We start from the raw sequence: 13,543 nt of genomic DNA on the forward strand, positions 1-13,543 counted from the left end.
GTGTTACAGTGAGGGGTGTGGGGTATATCAGAGTGTTATAGTGAGGGGTGTGGGGTATATCAGTGTGTTACAGTGAGGGGTGTGGGTGCATCAGTGTGTTACAGTGAGGAGTGTGGAGTATATCAGTGTGTTACAGTGAGGGGTGTGGGGTATATCAGAGTGTTACAGTGAGGTGTGTGGGGTATATCAGTGTGTTACTGTGAGGGGTGTTGGATATATCAGAGTGTTACAGTGAGGGGTGTGGGGTATATCAGAGTGTTACAGTGAGGGGTGTTGGGTATATCAGTGTGTTACAGTGAGGGGTGTGGTGTATATCAGAGTGTTACAGTGAGGGGTGTGGGGTATATCAGAGTGTTACTGTGAGGGGTGTGGGTTATATCAGAGTGTTACAGTGAGGGGTGTGTGGTATATCAGAGTGTTACAGTGAGGGGTGTGGGTGTATCAGTGTGTTACAGTGAGGAGTGTGGGGTATATCAGTGTGTTACAGTGAGGGGTGTGGGGTATATCAGAGTGTTACAGTGACGGGTGTGGGGTATATCAGAGTGTTACAGTGACGGGTGTGGGGTATATCAGAGTGTTACAGTGAGGGGTGTGGGGTATATCAGAGTGTTATAGTGAGGGGTGTGGGGTATATCAGAGTGTTACAGTGACGGGTGTGGGGTATATCAGAGTGTTACAGTGAGGGGTGTGTGGTATATCAGTGTGTTGCAGTAAGGGGTGTGGGTGTATCAGTGTGTTACAGTGAGGAGTGTGGGGTATATCAGAGTGTTACAGTGAGGGGTGTGGGGTATATCAGAGTGTTACAGTGAGGGGTGTGGGTGTATTAGTGTGTTACAGTGAGGAGTGTGGGGTATATCAGAGTGTTACAGTGAGGGGTGTGGGTATATCAAAGTGTTACAGTGAGGGGTGTGGTGTATATCAGAGTGTAACAGGGAGGGGTGTGGGGTATATAATAGTGTTACAGTCAGGAGTGTGGGGTATATCAGAGTGTTACAGTGAGGGATGTGGGGTATATCAGAGTGTTACAGTGAGGGGTGTGGGGTATATCAGAGTGTTACAGTGAGGGGTGTGGGGTATATCAGAGTGTTACAGTGAGGGGTGTGTGGTATATCAGAGTGTTACAGTGAGGGGTGTGGGTGTATCAGTGTGTTACAGTGAGGAGTGTGGGCTATATCAGTGTGTTACAGTGAGGGGTGTGGGGTATATCAGAGTGTTACAGTGACGGGTGTGGGGTATATCAGGGTGTTACAGTGAGGGGTGTGTGGTATATCAGTGTGTTACAGTGAGGGGTGTGGGTGTATCAGTGTGTTACAGTGAGGAGTGTGGGGTATATCAGAGTGTTACAGTGAGGAGTGTGGGGTATATCAGAGTGTTACAGTGAGGGGTGTGGGGTATATCAGAGTGTTACAGTGAGGGGTGTGGGGTATATCAGAGTGTTACAGTGAGGGGTGTGTGGTATATCAGTGTGTTACAGTGAGGGGTGTGGGTGTATCAGTGTGTTACAGTGAGTAGTGTGGGGTATATCAGAGTGTTACAGTGAGGAGTGTGGGGTATATCAGAGTGTTACAGTGAGGGGTGTGGGGTATATCAGAGTGTTACAGTGAGGGGTGTGGGGTATATCAGAGTGTTACAGTGAGCGGTGTGGGGTATATCAGAGTGTTACAGTGAGGGGTGTGGGGTATATCAGACTGTTACAGTGAGGGGTGTGGGGTATATCAGAGTGTTACAGTGAAGGGTGTGGGGTATATCAGAGTGTTACAGTGAGGGGTGTGGGGTATATCAGAGTGTTACACTGAGGGGTGTGGGTGTATCAGTGTGTTACAGTGAGGAGTGTGGGATGTATCAGAGTGTTACAGTGAGGAGTGTGGGGTATATCAGAGTGTTATAGTGAGGGGTGTGGGGTATATCAGAGTGTTACAGTGAGGGGTGTGGGGTCTATCAGAGTGTAACAGTGAGGGGTGTGGAGTATATCAGAGTGTTACAGTGAGGGGTGTGGGGTATATCAGTGTTACTGTGAGGGGTGTGGGGTATATCAGAATGTTACAGTGAGGGGTGTGGGGTATATCAGAGTGTTACAGTGAGGGGTGTGGGGTATATCAGAGTGTTACAGTGAGGAGTGTGGCGTATATCAGAGTGTTACAGTGAGGGGTGTGGGGTATATCAGACTGTTACAGTGAGGGGTGTGGGGTATATCAGACTGTTACAGTGAGGGGTGTGGGGTATATCAGAGTGTTACTGTGAGGGGTGTGGGTGTATCAGAGTGTTACAGTGAGGGGTGTGGGGTATATCAGAGTGTTACTGTGAGGGGTGTGGGGTATATCAGAGTGTTACAGTGAGGGGTGTGGGGTATATCAGAGTGTTACAGTGAGGGGTGTGGGTGTATCAGTGTGTTACAGTGAGGAGTGTGGGATGTATCAGTGTGTTACAGTGAGGGGTGTGGGGTATATCAGAGTGTTACAGTGAGGGGTGTGGGGTATATCAGAGTGTTACAGTGAGGGGTGTGGGGTCTATCAGAGTGTAACAGTGAGGGGTGTGGGGTATATCAGAGTGTTACAGTGAGGAGTGTGGCGTATATCAGAGTGTTACAGTGAGGGGTGTGGGGTATATCAGACTGTTACAGTGAGGGGTGTGGGGTATATCAGAGTGTTACTGTGAGGGGTGTGGGGTATATCAGAGTGTTACAGTGAGGGGTGTTGGTGTATCAGTGTGTTACAGTGAGGGGTGTGGGGTACATGGTTAGGAATACAGGGCATTCCTGTTCTATCATTTCAGATCACTTAATGCCTCATTTATGCTGCCTGGAAAGATTAAACAACATTGTCTCTCTCTTTAGGACCGGGAAATGGGACCAGAGGAGATTGAAGGTGAGTTCAAGAAATATAAAATATTGTGAGCGTAACTTAGACAATTGTCCAATTGTACAGAATCCCAGTGGAAGAAAGCCCTTCCCATTCACTCCCATTGTACACAATCCCAATGCACCCAATCCCCTTCCATTCACTTCCACTAAACACAATCCCAATGGACCAACCCCCTTCCCATTCACTCCCATTGTACAGAATCCTAATGGAGCAAACCCTTCCCATTCACTCCCATTGTATAGAAACCCAATAGACCAAACCCCTTCCCATTCACTCCCATTATACACAATCCCAATGGACCCAAACCCTTTCCCATTCACTTCCATTGTACAGAATCCCAATGGACCCAAACCTCTTCCCAGTCACTCCCATTGTACGCAATCCCAATGGACCAACCCCCTTCCCATTCACTCCCATTTTACAGAATCCCAATGGTCCAAACCCCTTCCCATTCACTTCCATTGTACACAATCCCATACCTACCCCCCTTCCCATTCTCTCCCATTGTACACAATCCCAATAGACACAAACCCCTTCCCATTCACTCCCATTCCACAGAATCCCAATGGACCAAACCCTTCCCATTCACTCCCATTGTACCGACTACCAATGGACCAACCCCTTCCCATTCACTCCTATTGTACATAATCCCAATGGAACCAAACCCCTTCCCATTCACTCCCATTGTACAGAATCCCAATGGACCATACCCATCCCATTGACTCCCATTGTACACAATCCCAATGGACCCAAACCCCTTCCCATTCACTCCCATTGTACAGAATCCCAATGGACCATATCCATCCCATTCACTCCCATTGTACAGAATCCCAATGGACCCAAACCCCTTCCCATTCACTCCCATTGTACACAATCCCAATGGACCAAACCCCTTCCCATTCACTCCCATTGTACACAATCCTAATGGACCCAAACCCCTACCCATTCACTCCCATTGTACAGAAACCCAATGGACCCAAACCCCTTCCCATTCACTCCCATTGTATGGAATCCCAATGGAACCAAATCCCTTCCTATTCACTCCCATTGTACAGAATCCCAATGGACCCAAATCCCTTCCCTCTTCCCATTCCCAATGGACCCAAACCTCTTCCCATTCACTCCCATTGTACACAATCCCAATGGACCAAACCCCTTCCCATTCACTCCCATTGTACAGAATCCCAATGGACCAAACCCCTTCCCATACACTCCCATTGTACAGAATCCCAATGGACCCAAACCACTTCCCATTCACTCCCATTGTACACAATTCCAATGGACCCAAATTTCTTCCCATTCACTCCCATTGTACGGAATCCCAATGGAACCAAATCCCTTCCCATTCACTCCCATTGTACAGAATCCCAATGGACCCAAACCCCTTCCCATTCACTCCCATTCCACAGAATCCCAATGGACCAAACCCTTCCCATTCACTCCCATTGTACAGACTGCCAATGGACCAACCCCTTCCCATTCACTCCTATTGTACATAATCCCAATGGACCCAAACCCCTTCCCATTCACTCCCATTGTACAGAATCCCAATGGACCATACCCATCCCATTCACTCCCATTGTACACAATCCCAATGGACCCAAACCCCTTCCCATTCACTCCCATTGTACAGAATCCCAATGGACCATATCCATCCCATTCACTCCCATTGTACAGAATCCCAATGGACCCAAACCCCTTCCCATTCACTCCCATTGTACACAATCCCAATGGACCAAACCTCTTCCCATTCACTCCCATTGTACACAATCCTAATGGACCAAACCCCTTCCCATTCACTCCCATTGTACACAATCCCAATGGACCAAACCCCTTCCCATTCACTCCCATTGTACAGAATCCCAATGGACCCAAACCCCTTCCCATTCACTCCCATTGTATGGAATCCCAATGGAACCAAATCCCTTCCTATTCACTCCCATTGTACAGAATCCCAATGGACCCAAATCCCTTCCCTCTTCCCATTCCCAATGGACCCAAACCACTTCCCATTCACTCCCATTGCACACAATTCCAATGGACACAAATTTCTTCCCATTCACTCCCATTGTACGGAATCCCAATGGAACCAAATCCCTTCCCATTCACTCCCATTGTACAGAATCCCAATGGACCCAAACCCCTTCCCATTCACTCCCATTCCACAGAATCCCAATGGACCAAACCCTTCCCATTAACTCCCATTGTACAGAATCCCAATGGACCAAACCCTTCCCATTCATTCCCATTGTACAGAATCCCAATGGACCCAAACCCCTTCCCATTCACTCCCATTGTACAGAACCCCAATGGACCAAACCCCTTCCCATTCACTCCCATTGTACAGAATCCCAATGGACCCAAACCCCTTCCCATTCACTCCCATTGTACAGAATCCCAATGGACCAATCCCTTCCCATTCACTCCCATTGTACAGAATCCCAATGGACCAAACCCTTCCCATTCATTCCCATTGTACAGAATCCCAATGGACCAAATCCCTTCCCATTCACTTAAATTGTACAGGATCCCAATGGACCCAAACCCCTTCCCATTCACTCCCATTGTACAGAATCCCAATGGACCAAATCCTGTCCCATTCACTCCCATTGTACAGAATCCCAATGGACCAATCCCCTTCCCATTCACTCCCATTGTACACAATCCCAATGGACCAAACCACTTCCCATTCACTCCCATTGTACGGAATCCCAATGGACCAAACCCTTCCCATTCACTCCCATTGTACAGAATCCCAATGGACCAAATCCTTTCCCATTCACTCCCATTGTACAGAATCCCAATGGACCAACCCCTTCCCATTCACTCCTATTGTACATAATCCCAATGGACCCAACCCCCTTCCCATTCACTCCCATTGTACAGAATCCCAATGGACCATACCCATCCCATTCACTCCCATTGTACACAATCCCAATGGACCCAAACCCCTTCCCATTCACCCCCATTGTACAGAATCCCAATGGACCATATCCATTCCATTCACTCCCATTGTACAGAATCCCAATGGACCCAAACCCCTTCCCATTCACTCCCATTGTACACAATCCCAATGGACCAAACCTCTTCCCATTCACTCCCATTGTACACAATCCTAATGGACCAAACCCCTTCCCATTCACTCCCATTGTACACAATCCCAATGGACCAAACCCCTTCCCATTCACTCCCATTGTACAGAATCCCAATGGACCCAAACCCCTTCCCATTCACTCCCATTGTATGGAATCCCAATGGAACCAAATCCCTTCCTATTCACTCCCATTGTACAGAATCCCAATGGACCCAAATCCCTTCCCTCTTCCCATTCCCAATGGACCCAAACCACTTCCCATTCACTCCCATTGTACACAATTCCAATGAACCCAAATTTCTTCCCATTCACTCCCATTGTACGGAATCCCAATGGAACCAAATCCCTTCCCATTCAATCCCATTGTACAGAATCCCAATGGACCCAAACCCCTTCCCATTCACTCCCATTCCACAGAATCCCAATGGACCAAACCCTTCCCATTAACTCCCATTGTACAGAATCCCAATGGACCAAACCCTTTCCATTCATTCCCATTGTACAGAATCCCAATGGACCCAAACCCCTTCCCATTCACTCCCATTGTACAGAACCCCAATGGACCCAAACCCCTTCCCATTCACTCCCATTGTACAGAATCCCAATGGACCAATCCCTTCCCATTCACTCCCATTGTACAGAATCCCAATGGACCAATCCCTTCCCATTCACTCCCATTGTACAGAATCCCAATGGACCAAACCCTTCCCATTCATTCCCATTGTACAGAATCCCAATGGACCAAATCCCTTCCCATTCACTTAAATTGTACAGGATCCCAATGGACCCAAACCCCTTCCCATTCACTCCCATTGTACAGAATCCCAATGGACCAAATCCTGTCCCATTCACTCCCATTGTACAGAATCCCAATGGACCAATCCACTTCCCATTCACTCCCATTGTACACAATCCCAATGGACCAAACCACTTCCCATTCACTCCCATTGTACGGAATCCCAATGGACCAAACCCTTCCCATTCACTCCCATTGTACAGAATCCCAATGGACCAAATCCTTTCCCATTCACTCCCATTGTACAGAATCCCAATGGACCAATCCCCTTCCCATTCACTCCCATTGTACAGAATCCCAATGGATCAAACCCTTCCCATTCATTCCCATTGTACTGAATCCCAATGGCCCCAAACCCCTTCCCATTCATTTAAATTGTACAGGATCCCAATGGACCCAAACCCCTTCCCATTCACTCCCATTGTACAGAATCCCAATGAACCAAACCCCTTCCCATTCACTCCCATTTTACAGAATCCCAATGGACCCAAACCCCTTCCCATTCACTTAAATTGTACAGGATCCCAATGGACCCAAACCCCTTCCCATTCACTCCCATTGTACAGAATCCCAATGAACCAAACCCCTTCCCATTCACTCCCATTGTACAGATTCTCAATGGACCCAAATCCCTTCCCATTCACTTAAATTGTACAGAATCCCAATGGACCAAACCCCTTCCCATTCACTCCCATTGTACAGGATCCCAATGGACCCAAACCCCTTCCCATTCACTCCCATTGTACAGAGTCCCAATGGACCCAAACCCCTTCACATTCACTCCCATTGTACAGAATCCCAATGGACCAATCCCCTTCCCATTCATTCCCATTGTACAGAATCCCAATGGACCAAACCCTTCCCATTCATTCCCATTGTACAGAATCTCAATGGACCCAAATTCCTTCCCATTCACTTAAATTGTACAGGATCCCAATGGACCCAAACCCCTTCCCATTCACTCCCATTGTACAGAATCCCAATGGACCAATCCCCTTCCCATTCACTCCCATTGTACACAATCCCAATGGACCCAAATTCCTTCCCATTCACTTAAATTGTACAGAATCCCAATGAACCCAAACCCCTTCCCATTCACTCCCATTGTACACAATCCCAATGGACCAAACCCCTTCCCATTCACTCCCATTGTACAGAATCCCAATGGGCCAATCCCCTTCCCATTCACTCCCATTGTACAGTATCCCAATGGACCAAACCCTTCCCATTCATTCCCATTGTACAGAATCCCAATGGACCCAAACCTTCCCATTCACTCCCATTGTACACAATCCCAATGGACCAAACCCCTTCCCATTCACTCCCATTGTACAGAATCCCAATGGACCAAACCTCTCCCAATTCACTCCCATTGTACAGAATCCCAATGGACCCAAACCACTTCCCATTCACTCCCATTGTGCACAATTCCAATGGACCCAAATTTCTTCCCATTCACTCCCATTGTACGGAATCCCAATGGAACCAAATCCCTTCCCATTCACTCCCATTGTACAGAATCCCAATGGACCAAATCCCTTCCCATTCACTCCCATTGTACAGAATCCCAATGGACCAATCCCCTTCCCATTCACTCCCATTGTACAGAATCCCAATGGACCCAAACCCGTTCCCATTCACTCTCATTGTACAGAATCCCAATGGACCAAACCGCTTGCCATTCACTCCCATTGTACAGAATCCCAATGGACCCAAACTTCTTCCCATTTACTCCCATTGTACAGAATACCAATGGACCCAAACCCATTCCCTTTGATCATTGAAGATAAAGGGTAGGAAAATCTTTTTGGGGGCAGGTTTTTTGGGATAGTGATGGTGTCGGATCCCACAATGAAGTTACAAAGTGGGAGTAAGTTTGTTAATGCGAGTGGGGGGTGCAGGGGCGGGTGGGGTTGTTGAAGTGACAAGACCTCGATTCAAAGCTGCAGCAGTCAGGGTGTGGGACATACTTCTGTAATGAGAACGATACATGGATAGGAATTGTCTAGCAGAAAGGACAGAGTTTTTACTGCAACCATTCCGATATTGAATACTTCCAGAACTGAGAGACGCTTTTAAGGAGTTTGACAAGGATAAGGATGGTTTCATTAACTGCAAGGACCTCGGGAACTGCATGAGGACTATGGGATACATGCCAACCGAGATGGAACTCATCGAACTTTCCCAGATTATTCGTGAGTTACAATCTTTCTGTTTAGATACAGTGTAGAGCTCCCTCTACATTACCCTAACAGTGTGTCCCCTGCTTTATACCCAGTGTCAGCATCGAGCGCTCCCAGGGCAGGTACAGCACGGGTTAGATACAGTGTAGAGCTCCCTCTACATTACCCTAACAGTGTGTCCCCTGCTTTATACCCAGTGTCAGCATCGAGCGCTCCCAGGGCAGGTACAGCACGGGTTAGATACAGTGTAGAGCTCCCTCTACATTACCCTGACAGTGTATCCCCCGCTTTATACCCAGTGTCAGCATCGAGCGCTCCCAGGGCAGGTACAGCACGGGTTAGATACAGTGTAGAGCTCCCTCTACATTACCCTGACAGTGTGTCCCCACTTTATACCCAGTGTCAGCATCGAGCGCTCCCAGGGCAGGTACAGCACGGGTTAGATACAGTGTAGAGCTCCCTCTACATTACCCTGACAGTGTGTCCCCCACTTTATACCCAGTGTCAGCATCGAGCGCTCCCAGGGCAGGTACAGCCCGGGCTTGATACAGTGTAGAGCTCCCTCTACATTACCCTGACAGTGTGTCCCCCACTTTATACCCAGTGTCGGCATCGAGCGCTCCCAGGGCAGGTACAGCACGGGTTAGATACAGTGTAGAGCTCCCTCTACATTACCCTGACAGTGTGTCCCCCACTTTATACCCAGTGTCAGCATCGAGCGCTCCCAGGGCAGGTACAGCATGGGTTAGATACAGTGTAGAGCTCCCTCTACATTACCCTGACAGTGTGTCCCCACTTTATACCCAGTGTCAGCATCGAGCACTCCCAGGGCAGGTACAGCACGGGTTAGATACAGTGTAGAGCTCCCTCTACATTACCCTGACAGTGTGTCCCCACTTTATACCCAGTGTCAGCATCGAGCGCTCCCAGGGCAGGTACAGCACGGGTTAGATACAGTGTAGAGCTCCCTCTACATTACCCTGACAGTGTGTCCCCACTTTATACCCAGTGTCAGCATCGAGCGCTCCCAGGGCAGGTACAGCACGGGTTAGATACGGTGTAGAGCTCCCTCTACATTACCCTGACAGTGTGTCCCCACTTTATACCCAGTGTCAGCATCGAGCACTCCCGGGGCAGGTACAGCACGGGTTAGATACAGTGTAGAGCTCCCTCTACATTACCCTGACAGTGTGTCCCCACTTTATACCCAGTGTCAGCATCGAGCGCTCCCAGGGCAGGTACAGCACGGGTTAGATACAGTGTAGAGCTCCCTCTAAATTACCCTGACAGTGTGTCCCCACTTTATACCCAGTGTCAGCATCGAGCGCTCCCAGGGCAGGTACAGCACGGGTTAGATACAGTGTAGAGCTCCCTCTACATTACCCTGACAGTGTGTCCCCACTTTATATCCAGTGTCAGCATTGAGTGCTCCCAGGGCAGGTACAGCACAGGTTAGATACAGTGTAGAGCTCCCTCTACATTACCCTGACAGTGTGTCCCCACTTTATACCCAGTGTCAGCATCGAGCGCTCCCAGGGCAGGTACAGCATGGGTTAGGTACAGTGTAGAGCTCCCTCTACATTACCCTGACAGTGTGTCCCCACTTTATACCCAGTGTCAGCATCGAGCGCTCCCAGGGCAGGTACAGCACGGGTTAGATACAGTGTAGAGCTCCCTCTACATTACCCTGACAGTGTGTCGCCACTTTATACCCAGTGTCAGCATCGAGCGCACCCAGGGCAGGTACAGCACGGGTTAGATACAGTGTAGAGCTCCCTCTACATTACCCTGACAGTGTGTCGCCACTTTATACCCAGTGTCAGCATCGAGCGCTCCCAGGGCAGGTACAGCATGGGTTAGATACAGTGTAGAGCTCCCTCTACATTACCCTGACAGTGTGTCCCCCACTTTATACCCAGTGTCAGCATCGAGCGCTCCCAGGGCAGGTACAGCATGGGTTAGATACAGTGTAGAGCTCCCTCTACATTACCCTGACAGTGTCTCCCCACTTTATACCCAGTGTCAGCATCGAGCGCTCCCAGGGCAGGTACAGCACGGGTTAGATACAGTGTAGAGCTCCCTCTACATTACCCTGACAGTGTGTCCCCACTTTATACCCAGTGTCAGCATCGAGTGCTCCCAGGGCAGGTACAGCACGGGTTAGATACAGTGTAGAGCTCCCTCTACATTACCCTGACAGTGTGTCCCCCACTTTATACCCAGTGTCAGCATCGAGCACTCCCAGGGCAGGTACAGCACGGGTTAGATACAGTGTAGAGCTCCCTCTACATTACCCTGACAGTGTGTCCCCCACTTTATACCCAGTGTCAGCATCGAGCGCTCCCAGGGCAGGTACAGCACGGGTTAGATACAGTGTAGAGCTCCCTCTACATTACCCTGACAGTGTGTCTAGGACTGGATCTGATCCCTGTTTCTAGTGGGTGAAAGTTCATAGCGTGACCTGCAGCGTGACCCTGTGTCCCATCAGAGAGAGGACCTTCTACCCAAAGCAGGAAACTGGGAAAAATACCCCGGCTCTCTGTCGCTCACGCTCTTCCTCTCTGAGTAAGGAGATGGTGGGCTCCTGCCTCTGTTCCAGAGAGTTGGCAGCACAAGGTCTGCACTGGTGCTGAGGGATGAGGCTTCATTGCAAGATCAGGGAATCACCTGCCACACATTGCTGCTTACCAAACACTGTCACAAAACAACCGGACTTAACTCATTCTCCTCCTTAACCTGTGTTTCTCTCTCTCTGTCTGTCTCTCTATCTCTCACTCTGTCTCAATCTCTGCCTCTCTCTATTTCTCTGTCTCTCTCTCTGTCTCTCTATCTCTGTCTTTATCTATCTGTCTCTTTGGCTTGCTCTATCTCGCTCTCTATCTCTCCCTCTCTCTGTCTCTATCTCTCTCTATGTATCTATCTCTCTCAATCTGTATCTCTCTGTCTCTCTATCTCTCCCTCAATCTCTCGCTGTCTCTCTTTCTGTCTCTCCCTCTGTCTGACTCTCTCTCTGTCTCTCTCCCTCTCTCCGTCTCTCTCTCCCTGGCTCTATTCCCCTCTTTCTCTCTCGCTCTCTCTGTCTCTCCCTCTGTCTCTCCCTGGCTCTATTCCCCTCTTTCTCTCTCGCTCTCTCTGTCTCCCTCTCTATCTCTGTCTCTCTCTCTCCCTCTCTCTGTCTCTCTCACTCTGTCTCTCTCTCCCTCTATCTGTCTCTCTCTCTCTCTCTCTCTCCCTGTCTCCCTCTCTTCCTCCCTCTCTCTGTCTCTCCCTCTCTCTCTCGCTCCCTCTCTCTCTCCCCCTCTCTCTGTCTCTCTCTATCTCTGTCTCACTCTCCCTCTCTCTCTCTTTATCTCCCTCTCTCTCTGTCTCGCTCTCTCTGCCTCCCTCTCTCTCTCGCTCCCTCTCTCTCTCTCTCTGTCTCTCTCTCCCTCTCTTTGTCTCCCTCTCTCTCCCTGTCTCGCTCTCCCTCTCTCTGTCTCCCTGTCTCCCTCTCTCTCTCTCTCTGTCTCACTCTCCCTGTCTCCCTCTCTCTCTCTCTCTCTCTGTCTCACTCTCCCTCTCTCTCTCACTCTCACTCTCCCTCTTTCTCTCTCCCTCTCTCTCCTCTCGCTGTCTCACTCTCCCTCTCTCTCTCACTCTCCCTCTTTCTCTCTCTCTCTCCCTCTCTCTGTCTCACTCTCCCTCTCTCTCTCTCTCTTACTCTCACTCTTTCTCGCTCTCTCTCTCTCTCTCTCTCCCTCTCTCTTTCTCAGCTGGTGGCCGCGTTGACTTTGAAGATTTCCTGGAGCTGATGGCTCCGAAGCTGCTGGCGGAGACGGGGGACATGATCGGAATGAAGGAACTGCGCAGCGCCTTCAGGGAGGTGAGTGCTGCCCAGTCGGCCTGGCGATGGGACGCCAATCACATGCTCGCAACGAGTGCTCAATAATTCCGAGTGTTCGTAGAGTTAGAACCTCACCATCCAGGGAGGGAGCTTGCTGTGCGCACATTGGCTGCCGCGTTTCCTGCATTACAACAGGGGGGGGGGAGGGGAGGAGTGAGGGGAGGGGAGGAGGGAGGGAGCGGGAGAGGGAGTGGGATAAGGAGAGAGAAGAGAAGGAGGAGGAGACGGAGGGAGGAGGAGGAGGAGGGGAAGAGGAGGGGAGGAGGAGGGTGGAGGGGAGGGGAGAGGGAGGAGGGAGGAGGGGAGGAGGATGAGAGGGGAGGAGGAGGGGTAGGGATGAGGGGTGGAGGAGGAGGGCAGGCAAGGAGGAGGGCAGGAGGGAAGAGGAGGATGAGAGGAGGAGGAGGGGAGGAGTAGGGGAGGGAAGGCAGAGGGGAGGAGGAGAAGGAGAAGAGGAGGGAGGAGGTAGGAGGGAGGAGAGGAGAAGGGGAGGAGTAGGAAAAGGGAGGAGAGGGGAAGAGGAGGAGGGGTGGATGAGGGGAGGAGGAGGGGATGGGGAGGAGGGAGAAGGAACAGGAGGGGAGGGGAGGAGGAGGGTTGGGGAGGAGGTGTGAGGAGGGGAGGGGGAGGGGAGAGTGGAGGAAGGAGGGAGGGAGAAGGGTGAGGGGGCGGATGAGGGAGGAATGGAGGGAGGAGGGAGGTGGAGGAGGAGGGAAGGACAAGAGG

At 50.2% G+C, this 13,543-nt stretch overlaps 1 protein-coding gene across 1 annotated transcript in view; it reads left to right on the forward strand.

The window, feature by feature from the left end:
* LOC147092078 (calcium-binding protein 2-like) overlaps positions 1–12,862 on the forward strand; it is a 79,190-nt gene extending 66,328 nt beyond the window's left edge. The window contains exons 2-4 of the mRNA XM_085976421.1: positions 2,834–2,864; positions 8,812–8,946; positions 12,687–12,862. Of these exons, the coding sequence (XP_085832547.1) occupies positions 2,834–2,864; positions 8,812–8,946; positions 12,687–12,862 (342 nt within the window). The remainder of the gene's footprint in view (positions 1–2,833; positions 2,865–8,811; positions 8,947–12,686) is intronic.
* The last annotated feature ends 681 nt before the right edge of the window (positions 12,863–13,543 follow it).

Source organism: Somniosus microcephalus, unplaced genomic scaffold (genome assembly GCF_052327205.1).
Source record: "Somniosus microcephalus isolate GS21.2 unplaced genomic scaffold, FLI_Smic_1.0 unresolved_chr2, whole genome shotgun sequence".
NCBI classification, from domain to species: domain Eukaryota; kingdom Metazoa; phylum Chordata; class Chondrichthyes; order Squaliformes; family Somniosidae; genus Somniosus; species Somniosus microcephalus.